This window comes from Thyridium curvatum (genome assembly GCF_004353045.1).
Source record: "Thyridium curvatum strain D216 chromosome Unknown NODE_57_length_291365_cov_88.079165, whole genome shotgun sequence".
NCBI lineage: Eukaryota > Fungi > Ascomycota > Sordariomycetes > Thyridiales > Thyridiaceae > Thyridium > Thyridium curvatum.
Window position 1 is genome coordinate 105,996 of NW_022156812.1, and position 18,992 is coordinate 124,987.

At 53.7% G+C, this 18,992-nt stretch overlaps 4 protein-coding genes across 4 annotated transcripts; 3 read left to right on the forward strand and 1 right to left on the reverse strand.

Annotated features, from left to right (window-relative positions):
* Nucleotides 1-7,316: 7,316 nt before the first annotated feature.
* E0L32_008539 (uncharacterized protein) lies at nt 7,317-9,910 on the forward strand (the record flags this gene model as incomplete). The annotated part of the gene is made up of 4 exons (XM_031143405.1): nt 7,317-7,634; nt 7,689-8,522; nt 8,577-9,376; nt 9,613-9,910. The coding sequence occupies 4 exons, from the start codon at nt 7,317-7,319 to the stop codon at nt 9,908-9,910; spliced, it is 2,250 nt and encodes a 749-aa protein (XP_030992200.1).
* Nucleotides 9,911-11,753: 1,843 nt separating this feature from the next.
* Nucleotides 11,754-13,485, reverse strand: E0L32_008540 (uncharacterized protein; the record flags this gene model as incomplete). The annotated part of the gene is made up of 2 exons (XM_031143406.1): nt 11,754-13,184; nt 13,267-13,485. The coding sequence occupies 2 exons, from the start codon at nt 13,483-13,485 to the stop codon at nt 11,754-11,756; spliced, it is 1,650 nt and encodes a 549-aa protein (XP_030992201.1).
* A 701-nt stretch (nt 13,486-14,186) lies between these two features.
* E0L32_008541 (uncharacterized protein) lies at nt 14,187-15,635 on the forward strand (the record flags this gene model as incomplete). Its single annotated transcript, XM_031143407.1, has 5 exons — nt 14,187-14,430; nt 14,487-14,498; nt 14,557-14,653; nt 14,716-15,214; nt 15,273-15,635. The coding sequence occupies 5 exons, from the start codon at nt 14,187-14,189 to the stop codon at nt 15,633-15,635; spliced, it is 1,215 nt and encodes a 404-aa protein (XP_030992202.1).
* A 1,281-nt stretch (nt 15,636-16,916) lies between these two features.
* E0L32_008542 (uncharacterized protein) lies at nt 16,917-18,640 on the forward strand (the record flags this gene model as incomplete). The annotated part of the gene is made up of 6 exons (XM_031143408.1): nt 16,917-17,074; nt 17,158-17,663; nt 17,719-18,055; nt 18,110-18,313; nt 18,367-18,508; nt 18,575-18,640. 6 exons carry the CDS (start codon nt 16,917-16,919, stop codon nt 18,638-18,640), a joined length of 1,413 nt encoding a protein of 470 aa, XP_030992203.1.
* Between the last annotated feature and the right edge of the window lie 352 nt (nt 18,641-18,992).

The window sequence follows — 18,992 nt, forward strand, 5'->3', positions numbered from 1 at the left end:
AAGGCTGAGGCTTCCCGTCTGGTGTGACCAGGTATAGCAGCTATTAGCCCTATTATTTCGGGTTAATTCGCTACCTGATTACCCATCATCCAGCTGCCGTCCGATTTCATTTGGCAAATTTGCCCAAGTAACGATGCCATGCACGGTATCGAAAATAAAGACAGGAGCCTAAAGCTATCTGACGAAATAGGGAGACCGACGACAAAACCTGGCGGGAACTCGCCCCGAACTCAGCGGCGGGCGATCTGGGCGCTGGTGAACCCGACTGGTGACCCGACTGGTGACCTGAGTGGTGATGCGCCAGCTGCAAAACCATGCATGTGTTGCGCGATGCAAGCTGTCTGCAAGAGGCATTTTGCCGGGGGAAAAGTCAAATTTCCACGTCTAAACAATCCAGCACGGGGGAGACGCTGCCGGGAGATTGTCCCTCCTCACATATCAGAGCTGGTCGCACCGATGAAACCTCTCGGTCGGTGTTGACGCCGGTCGCGGTAGGCTGTTAGACCTTTAATTCAACCAGGATGAAGAATACTTGCTTGGTCGGTCAAGAAAAGAGATCAACCGGCACCTGGCGTCACGATCGGTCGACATGCAGGAGGCACAAAGCAACATCAAAGTGCCCGACTTAAACCCATTTGGTCAAGCCGCACTGAGCATCGATGCTACCTTCTGCATTTCGATCCTCTTCTTCGCAAGGCATGACACATAATTGGGCGATGAAATCTCGTTGCTCGGGTCAAACCCCCGCAATAGTGCTCAATCTCGAGACTCCCACGGAGATCGATCTTGCCGCAAGATCTGACTTCTTGATTGACGGACGTATCGCCGGAGGCCCGACGGGACGAGTCCAAGGTAGTCGAGACCACTGTGTATTATTGATGCTTTTTGAGATTTTGCTAGCACTGGACGAGGCCGAGCGACGGTTTCAAACAGATGACTGTCATCTCTACTTGCAACTAGCGTACGTCAACTTGTCGAAGAATACTAAACTCTCCGATATAGCAAGCCACAGTCTGTATTCCGCAGGAGATCATCCCATCAGGCGTTGTTCGAGTTCGTTGAATCACCCCCTGGCTGGGCCTTTCTGTTTTTCAGATCCATTCATCACCATCCTAATGTGAAATCAAATGTCCAACGGGCCAAAATATAACCTCGGTTTGTTGGTCATCTCTGAGAAATCGCGAGGTGTCAAGGAAAGAGAGTAAGAGACTCTGGAAAAGCCGCAGGCTGGGAGATTAAACGGTCAGTAGTGCCGGAGTTGAGTGCCAGAAAGCGTTCCAATCTGTCCGACATCCAGTCGGGGAATTGTCTGGGATATGAAGGAGAACGTTTTCGGTCTGTACGAAGGAGAGCGAGGCAGAAGACGCCCAGCCAAATTTCCACATTCATGTGATTGCGGCAACCTCCATCTCCTTAAGAGCATTGTAGACACCCCAGGGTCTGTTATGTATCCCCCCTGTGTGGTAGCGACCGAAAATGGACAATGCCCCCATCATATTAACCGGGATGCCCAGCACTCGTATTTGTTAGGGTCGACAGAGAAGGCTGTAGGGAACGCGTGGAAGCTTCGGCGACTCTATAGCAGAGAATGATATATGAAAGCTTTACCAGGATAGGACGCAGGGCCGAGGGGAGCTACTTCGTACGTAACTTCTGAGGCGTGAGGCTTGGATGACCACATGCTTTTACACGACGATGATAAGGATGAACACTACGAAGGCTGTCCGGGGGGGCAAACATATCTTTCTGGAAGCAGTTGGTTCCAGGTGCATGAGCCGTGCCGGTCACAACGTCATGGGAAGCTGTCGACTCATTAAGATCTGCACGGTTCCAGAACCATGACTGTTGGTCTGTGGCTTTTTGGCAGTGACCGTCGTGTTATTGAATCTTTAGTTAGCGAACTTGACAGCTATCTCAGGAACACACATTCTTTCAATCTTCCATCCTGACCCAACGCGCACCAGCAGTCGCGAGTGCTAGGTACCAGAGCGACCTAGATGACATTTTACTCCGGTACCCGCAAGCCACGAGGCGTAAAGCCATCGGCCGACTAGCCGATCCAGATATTCACACAGTCTATCCTGGTTTCTAACTAAAGTAGTTCGTTCAATGCGAGCTGAAAGGAGACACCTTGAAAAGCAAGCCCATGGCAGGGAGATGGATTCGGACGGGGACCAGACTGGATGGCGTATGGCGTTGGGTAATCCGGGCCGAGACTGTTTCCAAAATCGTCTTGTCCCATGCAGTCACTGGACCGATCTGTCAGGGGAACAACATGGATATTGAACATCCATGTCTATTTGCCCAATTTGTCATCTTCTTCAGGACGGGTCTTGCCGCTTTAGGTCCGGTGACAGTGAGAGAGGATATGGTTGAAGTCTTGGACGTGATGATGTTCTGGTAAGTCGAGCCATCAACTAGACAAACCCCGTAGGTATCCATCAATGATCGACTGGAATGCGGTTAATGGCTCTTAGCTCTTAGCTTGCTGTTGGTTGATCGAGACGGTACGCAATGTGAGACATACAGAGACATGCAGCTCATAGGCACATTAGCATGGCATATTATCCACTCTTCATCTTCAGCTGCACTGACTGCACGACCAAGTCACAAGGTGTTCGCTTAGGGCCAAGTTGTTAGGCATTGGGGCATAGCTGTGCGCGAGATGCTCAACGATGCCAAAGTTTTACGCACCTCCTTTCGCTCCCATCTGGTGTCTCTCGTGGCAGATCGCAATGTTGACGACCAAAGACCGGCCACCTCGGCATGAACAAAGACGAGATCATGCCGGGCCTCTAGCCCACCTTAGCTAACTAGCGGTGACGAGGAACCCTGCCCGTCGAAGGGGAAAAGTGAGGCTTGGGTCTTATGCATAAGAATGGCCAATTTCAAGGCTGGGGACAGAGAAGTTCTAGAAAATGAACAACCCCATCCCCAGTGATGAGCGCACTTCGTCAGTACCTAGGCCGGGTGGCAGGGGAAGTCCCGAGAGAATGGGGTTGACAGGCTACTAAAAATTGATCAGGGTGGCACGGTGGTACACGTAAAAAGGGGGTTTGGGGCTGAATAGCGGGTGTGGGTGCGCCCGGGGCTTTGCTGGGGATCCACAGTGCGCTAAGAGGGCAAACAGAGGGAAGAAGAAGGGTAAGGGGACTACCGAGTGGGCACCATTAGTGGTGGTGCACTGACTGCCTGCAAAGGCCCGGAAAACCCACTAGGCGGCGCATGCGCGTGTGCAGGCCATGCGCCGTGGCCCCGGATCTCCAGATCCTGGCACGCTGGCTTGCCTGGCCTGGTCTCAGCTCCATTTTATTCCCACATGCCCAAGATTGATCAATGCGACTGGGGCCGTCTTGAGGACATCGTACTGATCTTGGACCAGATGCCCGTGGAAGAAGAAGACATTCTGCTCCTACAAGCAGAAAAGCAAAGAAAAGGGGGCACGTTTCTAATCTCAGCACGGGCAATTTGCAGGAGGCTGATCTCCTTCGTACTTTCCATGAGCATCCAAGTCGAAATTGCAGGGACCACATGCAATGTTTGGTTTGGTACTTGAGGCAGGTACCTACCTGTATATCGTGCAGACGACTGTGGGTTGAGGGAAAGGCCGAACTGAGACCTCAATGTCCCTTCCCAACTTTGGGGAGATCATCGAGTCAGGAATGTGGCTCCCTCTCAGCACAGACACCTCTAGAGACACATTTTTTCATGTTTTTTGTGCTTCACCTCCTCCAATGTGCAAGAAAACGACCCAGCTCGAACCCGCAATGACGCACATTCTGAATTGTTAGGACATGGTGGCTAGCTATTTTGAGAAGCTCTTCCATGCATGGGAAATTCCCCTTTGACCAACTCGCTTGTTATGCCCCGTCCTGGGTGGCGAGGACCACCTTCGAAGGATCACCTTATGACACTCAGCCAGAATGGATATCTCTGGCCGAGACACCGAGCGAGCGCTGTGTTGCAGAAGGAAATTGGCACGCCTCGATCCATCGATCCATCTAGATGGGCGGTTTTGAGCGCGTGCATCACTTCTTGGAGAACACTTTGAGTACAAGCTGTACCAAGTGTCAGTGCGAGCCGCACTCGGTGCTCCCGCCATCAAAGCTGACTTGAAGCCGGGCACCCCTGGTCGGAAGCACGTCCCACAAGGCCAACCCTTGAATCCTTGTCTCTCGGGGCACGCATTGGTGGGACAACACATGTACGGAGTACTCCGTACAGCCTGTGGCTTGGGCGCTCTCCTCTCCTTTACCTGTACCTGCACATTGAGACTTTGACCATTGGATCCATCGGAATGGAAGCAAGGTTTCCCAGGCTTGGGTGCCGTACCTCCCACATGGCATTCATGAAATCGGACCTCGATGGATGCAGCCAGTCCAAAGCTTGGTGGGTCATCCCCAATGGATGACACAAAGGGTCAAGTGCCCAGTCAAAGTACTTGCAGATGCGCCGTTCTGCCCAAGCTGGCTGTCTTTCTACAGGTTGAGCCAAAGCAAACATCACAGCATACCCCCTTCGTTCAGGACCTGTTCCTCCGGGCTCCGACCCTTCCCACAACGCCTTTTGCATTGCAAATGGGAATGAGGAAGCGAAGCGAAAACCAACCAACAGCTTACTTAAACAGACCGCCAGATTCCTTCTTCAGCTGGGATAGACTCAAGCTATTTCTGCAGACAGGGTCTACGGAGCCTACAAGATGACACCCATTACACTCCAAGATTAGCGGCTTATGCCGGACACTCACGATATCTACCACCGTGGGCGGGCCCGTTGCTGGCAATTATTCAGCCGCGCCCAGTGGATCATGCATTGAAAGCAATACTGAAGTCTGGGTCAAGGTCATGCTGTGGTTGTTGCTGCTCCATAGCCAAGTCTGCATGCAGGGGATCCTTCACCTAGCCGCCTGTTGATCAAACCCTTGTTCCTATTTCCTGAGCCACCTTGGCCCCTGCGGCTTCTGACCCATGGTAAAGGTACCACTATTCAATACCTAGACAGGGGTCTAATATCACGACCATACATGATTTTACCCAGATGGCCGTTGAAGTCGACCGTTCATGTCGGACGCCGGGGCAGCGGCGCGGCCACGCGCGCGCAACACAAGCCCCCGCTCGTCAAGTCGATGCCACTTAGACTGCCACCCCTGCGTGGCCTTGCATTCCGCTTCGACGTCACGACAAGAATGACAAGCTTATTGCGGGATCTGCCCCGGGGAGCTGCCGCATTCAGAGTCGTGGGTGTGCTTGTGAGTGTTCGGCACCCGGCCTGACGATGCAGTCTCGCAGACCAGACCTGGTGGCTTACCATGGCCTGGCATTCCATGCCTAGCCTGCCCTCCCCACCCTGGTCCTCCCCTGACACTCCTTATATACTGCCGTAGTAGATGCTGCCGTGCATCTTGCGGTCCAAGGCATATGTACTGATCCAAGTTCTCTTTTCCTGCATCCATGCTCACGCACTTTGCATCTGACCTATCTTGAAAGGGGTCGGTCATCTCCTTCAAGAGACCAACGTGGACCAGGGCGGCGAGGGCCTACCTCGGAGGGTTTACTCGATTTGAGAAGCACTCAAACCCACAGTCTTGGACCAGTAGCCATATCGGTACATCGTATGGCAGGGTTTGATTCTTGTTTCTGGGCCCTAGAGACACCCCACCGGCATCGCTCAGTCGATCCTGTAAACGCACCCCATACGCGGGCGCTTGACCCTGAAAGATCCTGCTACCAAGAGCATACGTTGTCGAGACGTGTGTTGTAATGTAGGTCAGATCCCTGTCTTCCCTCCCGAGAACATGCGTAGCTGTGTCTTGAGCGGTTACTGATCTCCTTTCTAACCAACCACCCAGCTCCCATCCCAAGTCACTCACCACATTCTGCACGCAGGCACATACGACCCTGAACCCTGCTAGATCGTACCCGCGCATGGCTCATGAATGGACCCCTGGCGATAGACTACTGCATTCTTCCTCTTTATTGTCATACCTTGGCATCTCATCAACATATCGAGCGGACGACCCCTGTGCCTCATTGCATGGCTCCTCCGCGACACGCCTCTACACCCCACATCCGGCCTCGTTCTTTAATCAGGGCATCCTCCCACTGGATACTCCTAGTAAAAGGATAGTTTCGTCAGGTCTCTGATCACACGAGTAATACCTTGTCCTTAATACTTCACACTTATTGCACTCGCCTTCTGTTTTGGACCGACGACAGCTCGCAGAAGGGAAGCATCCGTTGGCATTATTGCACAATATCCAACTCCAAAACGTTCCCCATTGCAACCCAGGTGCTTTAGTGGCTGGGAGCGAGTAGACCTATTCGCCAACATTGAGTACTCTCATCTGCAGAGAGGCGCGCCCAGGCCGCTGGCCAAGCCAAACATTGGACACACTACTCGGCGACGCTTCCCTGGTACCTCATCCAGTTCCTCTTTCTTCCAAGTGAAGAATCTTCTGTTTACCCGCTCGACCCATTCGGACTGCTCGAGCTATCGTTGAACGGCCTACTAGCCTCTGGGCCACAGTTACATCGGCTTGGGCTGGTGTATGACCTCTGCCTGGCCGCGCCGCCGTTGGAGCCGGACAGAAACAAACAAACAGCTTCCAAGGTACTTGATTCTTCCTTCAGACCCTAACGTCCTCCCTCCTTGGCCCAGAAGCCCCACACGCAGTCATCATCAAGCACAAACCCCTAGTCCTTGTCCACAAGCCCCTCGTCCCTCAAGCGCTACAAAACATCTGGTCCCCTCTCGTCGCACAGACAATCCCAGTGCCTTAATACATGTTCTGTGAGGAAACAGCAAGAACATCTATATCCCTAGCTTCTATCCAGGCACTTCGGGGTGTGAAAAGCGTCTCGCCCAAGGGCATGGTTCCCCCCTGACGGGTGAGGCGTCTGACAGATCAAGTTGGAGGCGCGTTCTTGACTTGTAACTCTCATTACTGCCAGATCTAGCAGCCATCTTCTCTATTGCCGGCCTTCCCTCTCTCTTTCTCTCCCACACACACATACCCAGCCGCCAATAGCATCGCATAGCTGGGAATCCCACCCCATGCCTGGCATATTCTGATCATGACTTCCAGTTTACCAGCCTAACAAAGCTGCTAGACCCTTCGCCAACTAGGGCTTGTAGAGCCAACGTGCCAATGCCATTCGATCACTCTTGACAGGAGATCTCATCGGCTTGGTACCGGCTCGAGCATGTGGCATCACGACACATGTGGCAAGTAACGTGGCAGAGCCTCCCTCACCCTAAGCAACTCTGCGACTCCGCTCAGCAAAGAGTCTTTGACTTCCGCAAAAGTCAAATTCACAATGGAGCCTTCCGGCGACTATTACCAACAGTTTCTGACCTCCATATCGGGGGTTGGACCTGATATATCCTCGACCCCAAGCCCTCAAGATGCTCATCCGCCACAGTTTGGTCACCAATCCGCGCCCATGCCCCTCGGCCGCCCACCAGTTCCGAGTCCATATCACCACTTCGGCTACTTTAGCGGATTTCCAGATGGGATGGTCTTCAACACATCGGGTTCGCAGCGTGTTAGGCGCAAATCAGCACCAGGTTTCGAACATATAAAACATAGGCGAACAAGATCTGGTTGTTACACCTGTAGAAGCCGACGTGTAAAGGTAACTTCATACGCAATGCGTCTTTGCACATTGAGAGGCTGACTTCTTGAATAGTGCGATGAAGGGCGACCGATTTGCGCGCGTATGGATTTCCCACCCTACCAGACATGGAGGAGTACTAATCGTCGATTCGCAGGCTGTAAAAAGGGCAAACGAGACTGTGTGTACCCAGAACCAACAGCACCAAAGCAATCCGCAGCTGCAAGCAGAAAGGGACAATCATCTCAGCAAGATCAGAGCCCTGATTCATCCCACGATGACGAAGAGGGAGACACTGAGCAGGAGTCAAAGCTCGACACCATACTCGACGAAGAAGAGCAAGATTCAGATGCACCAACACACCCTTCACTAGCCTCCGTTTCAGCCATCAGACGCTCGAGCACGCCATCAGCTTCTGGGTTGCAAAGGCTAACTGTGAGGGCCCGAAGGGACTCCGAGACGCCATCTGCTGAGGGCAACAAAAGCTCCTCTCCAGCTACGTCTACTGGCACAAGCAGTTCCCTCCCTCCGATCAACCTTGCTTTACCTCCCCTTGCAAACTTCACAGATGCTCTTCGCGACGACTGGACCCGACTTCCTCAAGATGTGCGGTTCTATCTCAGCTATTTCCATGAGAACGTAACCCACTACCATTACGCCATGGTTAGCGATAGCGATGACTTTTTTCGAACAATCCTACCAAGCATCGCCATACACAGCGACTCCCTACTCTATGCTTTGGTGGCATTCTCGGCATACCATTACGCTCTCAATGATCCCAATGGGAACATGTCCCATTTTCTTCAATTCTACAACCAGAGCGTCAGGTTACTGCTCAAGGCGCTCAAGAAGAGGGACAGTCATGACATCGCGACCCTACTCACGATCCTACAACTTGCTACCATAGAGGTGAGCATAGATGCAAGCAGGTGGATGGGGTTACAGAAGCTGATGTAAATGCAGGAGTACCTTGGCGACTGGGTCAATGTGATGGGTCACCAGAAGGCCGCATTCGAGCTACTGACTCGAATGTTCGTTCCTGAGTCCGTCATGCAGAGCCCACCCGGTCGCATGTCGCTGTCGTGGTATTCCCGGTTCGACGTCTTTGTGGGTTTGATGGGTAGTTTCGAGACCATTCTCCCCGAGAGATGGTTTTTGATCTCTCTGGAGTACTATCAAGCTCAGACCGCCCACGACCCCCAGAGCGTCGGCTTGAAGTTCGAAGAATATTCGGCAAGACTTCGTCTTATCTCAATGCGCATGGCTAACATCTATGGACGGAGAGCCAAGGGATTGATCTCTGATGATGTCTACGCCACTCAACACAAAAGACTGAATTCGGAATTGCAAGAATGGAGGGCTAGTTGGGATCCTGCCATCGCGAGTCCCGAGTTGCTCGTCAAGGATTTCCCCAACAGAACACCGCTGAGTGCAGGCGATATCGTCGATCCTTTCGCTCCAGGTGTGCTGTATGCACATCCCGCCTTTCCACTCACGGTACTGGGCTGCGAGTGGCATTCAATTATGATGATGCATCAGTGCCAGTCATCCTCGGAACTATCAGAGCAACACATGACGGAGATGACTCGCCGCGCTTATGCCATCTGTCAAGCCTTTGCGACCATCGAACAGTGGCCATACACACCTCAAGGAGCGCTAACGATGATCCAATCGTGCATTGGTATTGCAACGTTGTTTCTTCCCCAGGACGAACGCCACCACATGTGGATACGGAGACGATATGCGCGGATCGAGAGCCTAGGGTGAGTTTCAATACCAGTTATGCCGTATCTGCTCTTACATCAGGTTGTATTGTTCTTTCGATTCTTTTCTCATCTGGAAGAGGAGCCGTATTCCCAGGTGTGAAGGGAAACTTGATTGCACTCGTGGCGTTCTTCCCCGCTGGTCAGAATCGTGGTGAATCGTCCCCCTTGCATTGCTTTTTGCACCGCTTCAGATCTGATAACCAAGTCACTAACGAGTTTGCTCATGATTGCAGATACATAATTCCCGCAACGACACGGAAACGCATGGCAGAACTATTCCGCGACCAGTCTTGCGTCAGATGGTGGCTTCCTGACGATGATGGGTTTACCCCTCTCCTGAAAAACCTTCGAAGCTTCGCGGATGAACGCAATGCTACTGTGGTGTCGGCACAAAAAGGAAACCTGCGAGAGATACGGCATGTGTTTTCTCGAATGCGACTGAGAGGCACAGACGAACGGCATCAGACGCCTGAATCGGAGCATGGAAGTCTTGCCGGCAGTATCAAGGGCAAGGGGAAGGCCCTTGACTGATGAGTTCGGCGGCTGATGCCGAAGTCTCAATTCGGACACGGTACCAAGTCCCACGTCTTTACTGTGATTGCACGTCGCAGATGGTGTGAGAGATCTACACCAGCAAGCTCGTCTAGACCGATAGACGGGACGACTTGCGAGGCATCAGAACGAACATGCAAGTTGGGGTTCGGCTCTCGACCCCGGATTGAGCAGATCCCAATTCAGCCGGCGGTCCATTATGTTTTCGCTCAAATTACACAGGGGTCTATCAATGCCAGTCAAAGCCCGGCTAGCCTCGAGGCCAACTCGTTTTCCTTTGTAGTTCAGATCAACTCTGGATCGCCAACGTTATTCAGTGGGGGGTGTTATTATGGCTGGGAGGATTCTCACGACATGAAACAAAGCAATTTCAGCCGCAGGATCCAACCTCAACAATGGGAATGCAGTCCCAGACGGGCCCTCATCCCTGGTGCGGAATGAGGAGCCGATCCGGCACGGCTCGATTCAGAGGTTGTCTCTGCTTCCTGATGGGCATGGACGAGTTTGACGATCCTGGGGCCGCCTGGTACCACTCATGTGGTCAAATGCTTTGTCAGAACTTGACACTAATGCAAGGTACCCGTCCGTGGTAAGGAGGTTGTTTCATCACACAGACCACATTGTGGCCGCTCCTCCGCCAACTCGGCGGTTACACCAGCTAGTCCGCATCTCGAAACGAACTGCCTCGTTGCGCGTCCCGCTATTGGACAAGAAGCTCTCGAAAGAACCGGCGGCTCCATCATCGCCGCAGGGATGGATCGGGTTGCCCCTTTTAGGAGAGACCATCAAAAGGGCATTTACTGCTGAAGGGGGGCTATTTTCTGGCTAAACACCACCACGGCAGTAACTTGAGGCGAGAGAACACACGACCAATTGAACCCAGACCAGACCGGGCGGACGAAAACGCTAGGGAGGATCCACGGGTGGGCACGCATACCCGCAGAGCCTCCTTGAGCTCTGTGCTGACGACATCTCACGAACGCAACATTCTCACGATCCGGCTCGCAACACCGAGACATTGCACCGAAGCACCGCATTTCATGCCAGTTCTTCATGCGTTTCTGCAATGGTTGCATTTTCCTTCTCACTTTTCCTACTTTGCTTTCCTTGATATTTTGTCCAAGTCCCACGCTATTGTCGTCTTCCTTACTTTTGTATTTGTCCGAAAACCTACGACCCCTTGCTTATGATATTACAGTCATTGTCACAATCTTGTATTACTATAATTCGCATTTGTTATTTCAATGTTCCTCTAAAACGGGACGAATTTCCTTTCCTTCTTCATTCCATTACTAATATTGAATTAACGGCCTTGTAATATACATGTGTATGATAGACCTTTTTTAATCACCGAAGGCGGAGGAGGGGTTATGCATCATTCAACGATTAACATGCGAAGCAAGTCTCATCCTTAACGACTTGGCATTTAGACAGAGCCGAGACTTGACGAGAAGAAAAACAATAGATTCTTCTGCTTTATTTGCAAACGAAAAGACTGCTTCCCTTCAGTCCTAGCTTGCCCGAAGTGCCATAGATGGGAACTCGCGTGCGTGGATGACAGAGCAAACAACTACCCACGCAAGGTGCAGAACTGCATGGAAAAGGTGGTGAAGTCTCATCATGGGAATGCGCGTTGACACTCATGATGCAGGTTCTTCGCATTGATTTTTTTTTCGAACAGGAACGTTATGCAATTGAACAGGCAACTGACCGAGCAGCATAAGAGAAAGCGCTCATCATGATAAGGTTTTTATAGTACACACAGGCTCCAAATGCCTCGAAAAAGAACGATGGAAGCACCCCCCTCCAGCAGAGACAGAATTTAAGCTGTTCCCTCAGGCTTAGGGTCGGAAGCCGGCTCCGACCCGGCTGGCTCCTCGGGTTCCTCTTCGCCCTTCTGCAACTTGTCCTTCTCTCCTGGCTGGCCATCTTTCTCTGTATCTTCTCCCGGGCCAGAAGTAGTAGCATCGGCCGCAGACGCTTCCTCCTTGCCGGCGGTGGGATCCAAATTATCGACTGGTGTCGACTTCTCGTCGCCTGCACCCTGGACGTCGACGGTTTCGGGTTCATGCTTGGCATGAGGGCTAGCTTCGTCCTCCTCATCTGAGGCACCAACTTCTACCTCTGTCACCTCGGGCTGTGACGAGCTAGAGCCAGCCACGTTCCTGAGCTCATCCGCCGATGTACTACCCTCCGGCGCCTCGTGCACCGTCGTCCCCTCAGAGTCACTCTCTTGACCAACAGGCTTCACCCCCTCCTGATGTGACGCGGCTGAAGAATGCTGCGGCCGGCCTGCAGGACCGTGCTCGACAATGACCGGAACTTCTGCGACATCGGGCTCCCCCTCTGCCGAGTGCGGTGCAGATATGCGCATCTCCTTCAGCTTGCCCACGACGTCGCCATGGTCGTCTTCGTCCTGCTCCATGACCGTCGTGACCGCGCTACCGGTGGAAGGGCTACTCCTAATGTGCCTCCGGGTGTTTGTCCGCCCGACCGGCTGGAGGTCCTCGCCGAGGCTCTCCCGCTGGGCTGGCGGCTTCGCGATCGATGTCGGCACGATGGAGGACCTCTTGTCGCCGCCGGCCCCGTCTGAAGAAAACCCGCCGAGGTTTGGTGCCTCGAGGCCTTCCGCTTCGGGCGGCAACTTATAGTTCTCCGCTGGAAGCAGGTCGTAGAGGTCGCAGACCGTCTTGAAGAAGACGTACAGGCCGGTCTGGCCCTCGACGCTCCAGAACACGCCGCGGTGTTGGAACCACGCGTGCGCAAAGATCCGGTGCAGGCGCCGGAAGACATTGACGAGGTTCTTGACTGCCGTGGCGGCGCCGCTGCTTCCGCCGCCTGCCCTCGAGTCCAAGGCCACATCGGCGCCGGCCAGCGAGAATCGACTCGGGAAGATCTTTGGGTTGGTGACGACGTTGGCGGCCCAGTCGAGGGTGTGGCAGCAGTAGTCGATGGCGCAGCACGACTTTGGCTGGTCGTGCACGGCGCAGAGGAACTGCCACTCGGAGGCGCGCATCTCGGGGCACGTCGCGGCGCTGCAGGGCGGGGCATCGAAGAGGAAGCCGACGATGAGGCTGTTGCACTGCGAGATGAGGAAGCGGCAGAGCTCGTAGAGCCATAGCGTACGGTCGATCCCGGGAGGCGGTGTCGCCAGGAGCTGCGCGGTCTCGCGGTTGATGGGCTGCGTGTTGCTGGCGGTGTGGTGGTAGTGCAGAGCCGCGAGGTGCTCTTGGAGTTGGAACGCCGAGTCAAGCTGCGCGACACAGGGCGGTTAGCATGGCAGACTTCTGGAGGGGGGAGGGGTTTCCTCAGGCCCAGCAAGTGTGATTTCTGACCTCGTTCAAGGGGACAAGGGGAGGCCCTGCAGCAAAGTTGGCCGCTTTCGTGCCCGGATGGATACGGCGCTTAGAGTTTGCGTTCAGAAGCGTCTGCTCCATCTGCTGCGCCTCGAGCGTCATCGCGGAGCCCATGGAAGGCGAAGTAGGGCCGATCTGGTCCTCTGCTGGGGGAGGCGGGCTGGGAAGCCTCGGTGAGCTCGGCGCGAGAGCAGCCATGGCCTGCCGTCGGGTCGCTGCCAGCGACAGCAGCAGTTGGTTGGACAAAGACGCGTAGTGGGCTTCGGGATGCCTTCAGAGCCTGGTCTTGTTGGTTTGCGCGGGCCTGAAGGGGACGAGGCTGAGCGTACAACGGAGAGAGGTAGGTGACTTCAACACACGATATCGGGGAAAGGGTCTTGTGAGACTCCGTCTGTGCCTATACAATGACACTTGTTGCTGTGTCTTCCTCCGGAACGTCAAAAGCTTTAGAGCTCGAGCTCCAATCATCGATGGAAGCTGGAGGCTGGCGGGTCAATCTCCAGCAGATCCCTGGTCGGCTTATGTAACGATACTAGGTAATCTAGGCGCTGTGACTGGGCTAGGTGGCTGCAAATAAGCAGCCTTAGCGCCCTGGACCGCTAATCAGCGCCCCGGAAGTTACGCAAACTGCTTACCCCTCAGTGGGGTTTACTGCAAAAAGTGATGCGCTCAGGTACCGAGTCCATCCACATCTTCGCGACATGAAGGGCGCATCCCAATTGGGGCTTTTACTAACACCAAAGCAAGTTCTGCTCACCTTTGAGATCAAAGACACTACGCAGAAGTTCTAGTTTCTTTTAAACCCACACCTTGAGCTCAGAAAGGGTGCGGCATCTCTCGACAGCAAACTTGCAACTCTCCACATCTTGATCCTCGCAGGCTCGTAAGACGGAGTGACTATGAGTTTCGAAGATGATGATATGCCGCCTGACCTGGTCGAGGCTGGCAATGAGGTTCCAGAGGAGGAGAAGCCCGTCAAAGTGCCTATCTCCATTGTGACTGGTACGTCAAACCTGGAAAAGCACCAGGCTAGCTGGCAGATCACTGACTCCACGCCAGGTTATCTTGGGGCAGGCAAGACGACTCTGCTCAATTACATCCTGACAGCAGAACATGGCAAGAAAATTGCCGTCATTATGAATGGTGAGACTCGTCTCCGGTGATTTGTGGTGGGTGGTTTTGCTAACATACACTGCAAGAATTCGGAGACTGTAAGTGTTTTGAAGGCTCTCCTCGGTTAAACTATCCCTCAGCTGACCCCCTGCACAGCTTTGGACATTGAGAAGTCCTTGACAATCAACAAGGACGGTGAGTCAGTGGAGGAGTGGATGGAGGTTGGAAACGGCTGTATATGCTGCTCAGTAAAGTGAGAACGCGGCTGGCAACACGCACGGGCGAGCGGAGTCCTGTCTAACACGGATTTTATAGGGATACGGGCGTGAACGCGATAGAGTCGTTGATGGAGAAGAAGGGAAAGTTTGACTATATCCTTCTGGAGACCACTGGGCTCGCAGATCCTGGAAACCTTGCGCCACTCTTCTGGATGGATGATGGGCTTGGGAGCACTATCTACCTCGATGGCATTGTCACTCTTGTCGACGCCAAGAACATCCTGCGTAGTCTGGACGACCCGGCGGGCAAAGTCGAGGGCCACGAGGAAGGGGATGAGCACGGGCCAGTGATGACGACAGCTCACGTCCAGATTTCGCATGCCGATGTCATCGTCATCAACAAAGCCGACCTGGTAGATGAGCAAGAGCTACGCCGTGTACGGGAGAGGATAGAGTCCATCAACGGACTTGCCAAGATCCACGTTACGAACCAGAGCGTTGTTCCGCAGCTGGAGGGTGTTTTGCTAGACCTGCATGCGTACGACAATGTGGAAGAGCTGGATCAGGCGAGCAAAGGCCATAGCCATCTTGACGCGGTACGTGTTGAGATGCCACGCGAATGCCCAGTAATGAATACACTGACTTTCGTTGCAGACAATCTCGACAACATCAATACCTCTGGGTATACTTGAGGATGGTGACATTGCCAAGGTTGACGAATGGTTGAGGTCAGTGCTGTGGGACAATCAGCTTCCACACGACCAGGGCAGTCACTCATCGACCTTGGAGATCCACCGGCTCAAAGGCCGGCTAGCCTTGGCAAACGGCGACATCAAGATAGTGCAAGGGGTACGAGAGCTCTTTGAGATATTCGATGCACCAACTCAAAGAGAAGAAGGGCAGGAGCAGGAGAAGGAGACATCAGAATCAAAGGCATCCAAGATGGTGATCATCGGCAGGCACCTGGAGGACTTCGACTTGAAAGGCAGTCTTTTGCAAACACTGAATAGACGATGAATATATCACACAGCGGGCTTGACAGAGGGTCAATATGGTGATACCTCACGGCACGGCCGAGATTGATGTACATTGGGCTTGTTGTGAAGTTGAGAATAAGTTGGCGTTGTACCTCGAGATGTGTTTCTCCCTGTAAAAAGGATACCATGGTACCTTGAGCGCTGGCACGAGGAAATGGGGCAAGCGGGGAACGCACAGACCACCTGGCAGGCTAAGATTCGAGCGCCAACCACAGCATTTGATGCGTTTGCTAGTCAAGCTAGCCTTGGGAGATTGAACAGCCTTTCAACGACAAACTCAACAACGAGCATTTCGATCTTTTCGAGAACCGTAGTTAAACACCAGTGCCCGGGAACCCCGACGACCCTTTGACTGTCGCAATTAATCCTGATCGCCAGTGCTCCTCGGCTGAACCTCTGAACCTCCCCGTGTCGATCGAATACTGCGAGACTGGAAGCATGAATCGACCAGGTACGGCCGTCTCTTCCTAATGCAATTGCAGCGGCGCCCCGGGCCGATTGTCTTGTCCTCGACCTCGATCCCCGTACAGCGCGAACCCGGTCTCATGGCCTGGGACCTTGATCTTGGTGGCGTGTTCCGCCTCTGCACTCGAAGCGCGCCGTCGACACGAGGATGGCGTGGGTGTGCTGCTTCTGAGGAAGGCGGAGGCCCGTCAATGGTAGTCTTGACCAGGCAGTACACATGAAAAGGGTCGCGCTGTACGGATGAGGAAGAGGGAGCTATGTAAAAATCGGCTGCAGGGTTGGGCTGCTGTGCTCATGCCGTTGTTCTGTTCTATCCCTAATGCGACAAGCCTCATGGAAGGATATCAGCTAACACCAAGGCTGGCGCAGGAGGAGTACCTCAATCCTTGAGGGGGATGCCCGCGGGGTTTCAGAACCAACAGCAGCAACAACAACAAGCGAACCGGTCTGTGTCTGCAAGGTTACCTAATGGGAAGCTAGGTGAGGGAGAAGTGAAGCCAACCTGAGCGCGCTCTCAACGGTGACTGACAAGTGCTTGAAATCGAACATCAATAGCAGGCAACAACTCTGGCTGGGCATTTGGAGCTGGCGTCCCCATGACTGGAGCTGCTGGCGCCGCTTCTCGACAACTAGGAGGCAATGTCAGTTTCGCTCAAAGCTTGAGCGGGTCACAACCATCAACACCTCTGGATCTATCGTATGTGCTTTCCACGTCGCCCAGCTACTTTCACTTTGTTCAGAATCATCGCGGACCGGCAAGACTGTACTTTGCACGTTAAACGTGCTTTCTGCCACAATGTCTGCACCACACCTGCCCCCCTTTGCACCCGCACCCTCCAACCCAAGGAAGCCAATACTGGTCACCATGATGAAGTGGACCGATTTCCCGGACAAGAAGAAGAAAGCCGAACCACAGGCAGCCCAAGGCCTGCCATATGCGCAAGTCGTCAAGGGGTAATGCCAGACGTTTTGTCCCCTTTTGAACCTCCCTCCCTTTGAGCCTGCTTTATCTGCTCCCTTTGACCTCTAACTCGTAGCCTACTCACCTCGTGGATCACGATCCTTTTCGGCACCACTGCTAATCTGACTATCGCTAGCGAATTTCCGTCCCTCTCGAACAACCCGCAGGCATCAAGCGGTAATCCTTCCTCGATGTGGTCCGGTTCTGGCGCGCGTAACGTTGGAGGCCCCCCAGTGCAGCGAAATCAGACGACGCCCCTTTCTGCTCAGCAGAGCCAGCACGACGACATGTTTTCTTCCAACTCGCGACTTTCTTCGGCGCAAGGCTCATTCCGGTTTGGCAACCAGAACAGTGCTGCCCGATCATCCCAGCCTCAGCAGAGCGCAGCTGACGAATTCCCACCCCTGAACCGGAACGTGAATGGCGATATCGGCCAGGAGCGTGGATCGAACCTCATGTCAGGTCTTGGATTTGGATCTCAGGCTGCCTCCTCTGCTGTTGCCTCCCAGAGCAGCGGAGGAAATGGCTTGCTGAACGCCCTATCGGCCAACGCCCGTGCCAGCGAGGCGCGATCTCCAGTTGGTAAGAGCACCCGACAATTCTGACCTTGTATGCAGTTTGTTGACATTGCCCCTAGGAACACGGCCTCAAGACGGCAGAAACTCTGTGGTTGAGGATGACGCGCGGCAAAAGCAGACACCCTTCCGAGAGGAGAGCATGACCGCGCAGTCGCCTCTGCCCGCTGGTGTCCCGGAGAGCCAAGGCGCGTTGGGAGCCATTGGAAATGAAGGTTCCTCGGCAAAGGCCGCGGATGAGAACGAGACCCAGGTCCAGAATCCTCTGGAGGGCATGTCTGATATCGACAAATGGGGTTTGAAGGGTCTGCGCACCCTCATGGACAAGTACCCAGACTACAATGCTCTGATGACGGGCATGGACCCAAACACCTTGGGACTGGATTTGGGCACGAACGAGTATGGCATATACCCCGCAACGCTATCATGAAGCCGTTTCTAATGGTCTGCCAGGTTGATCAGCGCACAGATCTACTCTCCCTTCGACGACGTTCCGCCACGCCCAGCCATCCCCAAGTTCAGGCTGCCCGAGTGTTACAAGGTCACCAACGTCGGCCCCATCGAGAACAAGATCCCTAGTTTCAACGAGGAGACCCTGATGTGGATTTTCTACTCGTGCCCGAACGACATCAAGCAGCAGCTTGCTGCGATGGAACTGTAAGAGACTCGTTGTCGAGTACGCAGGTGCAGGGTCGCTAACAGCCAAACAGGAACAACCGAAACTGGAGATGGCACAAGAAGCTCCAGATCTGGCTGACGAAGGACGACATGATGGTGCCTCAGGTCTTGAGCCATGCGCATGAGCGAGGCTACTACATCATCTGGGACATCGGCAACTGGCGCAAGGAGAGGGTAAGTTCTCCCCGGAATATGTATGTAGATCGTAACTTGGAGCTGCTGACACGACATTTCTCCTAGCGCGAGTTCACGCTGCACTATGCCGACCTCGACACCAATCCTGTCGCCATCGGCAGCGCAGCTTAGGCAAGTGCAGCGCAGCCCTTGGTCGGCTTCATGACGGGTCAAATGGGGCATGGATCTGGATAGGGTCTGATGAGTCTTGTTTTTCTCCGCAGTCTTTGCTTATGGAATGTCCTAGCGCTCAGCAGCAACAACATGGTTACGGTTGCATGGTTTTTGAGGGTCACCCGTTCTTGTGTATTCAAACGGATGGGGTATTGGGGTTTAGGACCTGGCTCGGCTTCTACATGCATTGCAGCCTACGGACAGGCTTGCTGTCGAATCAACATATCAGCGGTGTCATTGCCGTAACGTTTTCACTGAGCTCTTCTCTGTCTGTCCTGATGCATCGTGAGATATGTGAGACTCGGATTCT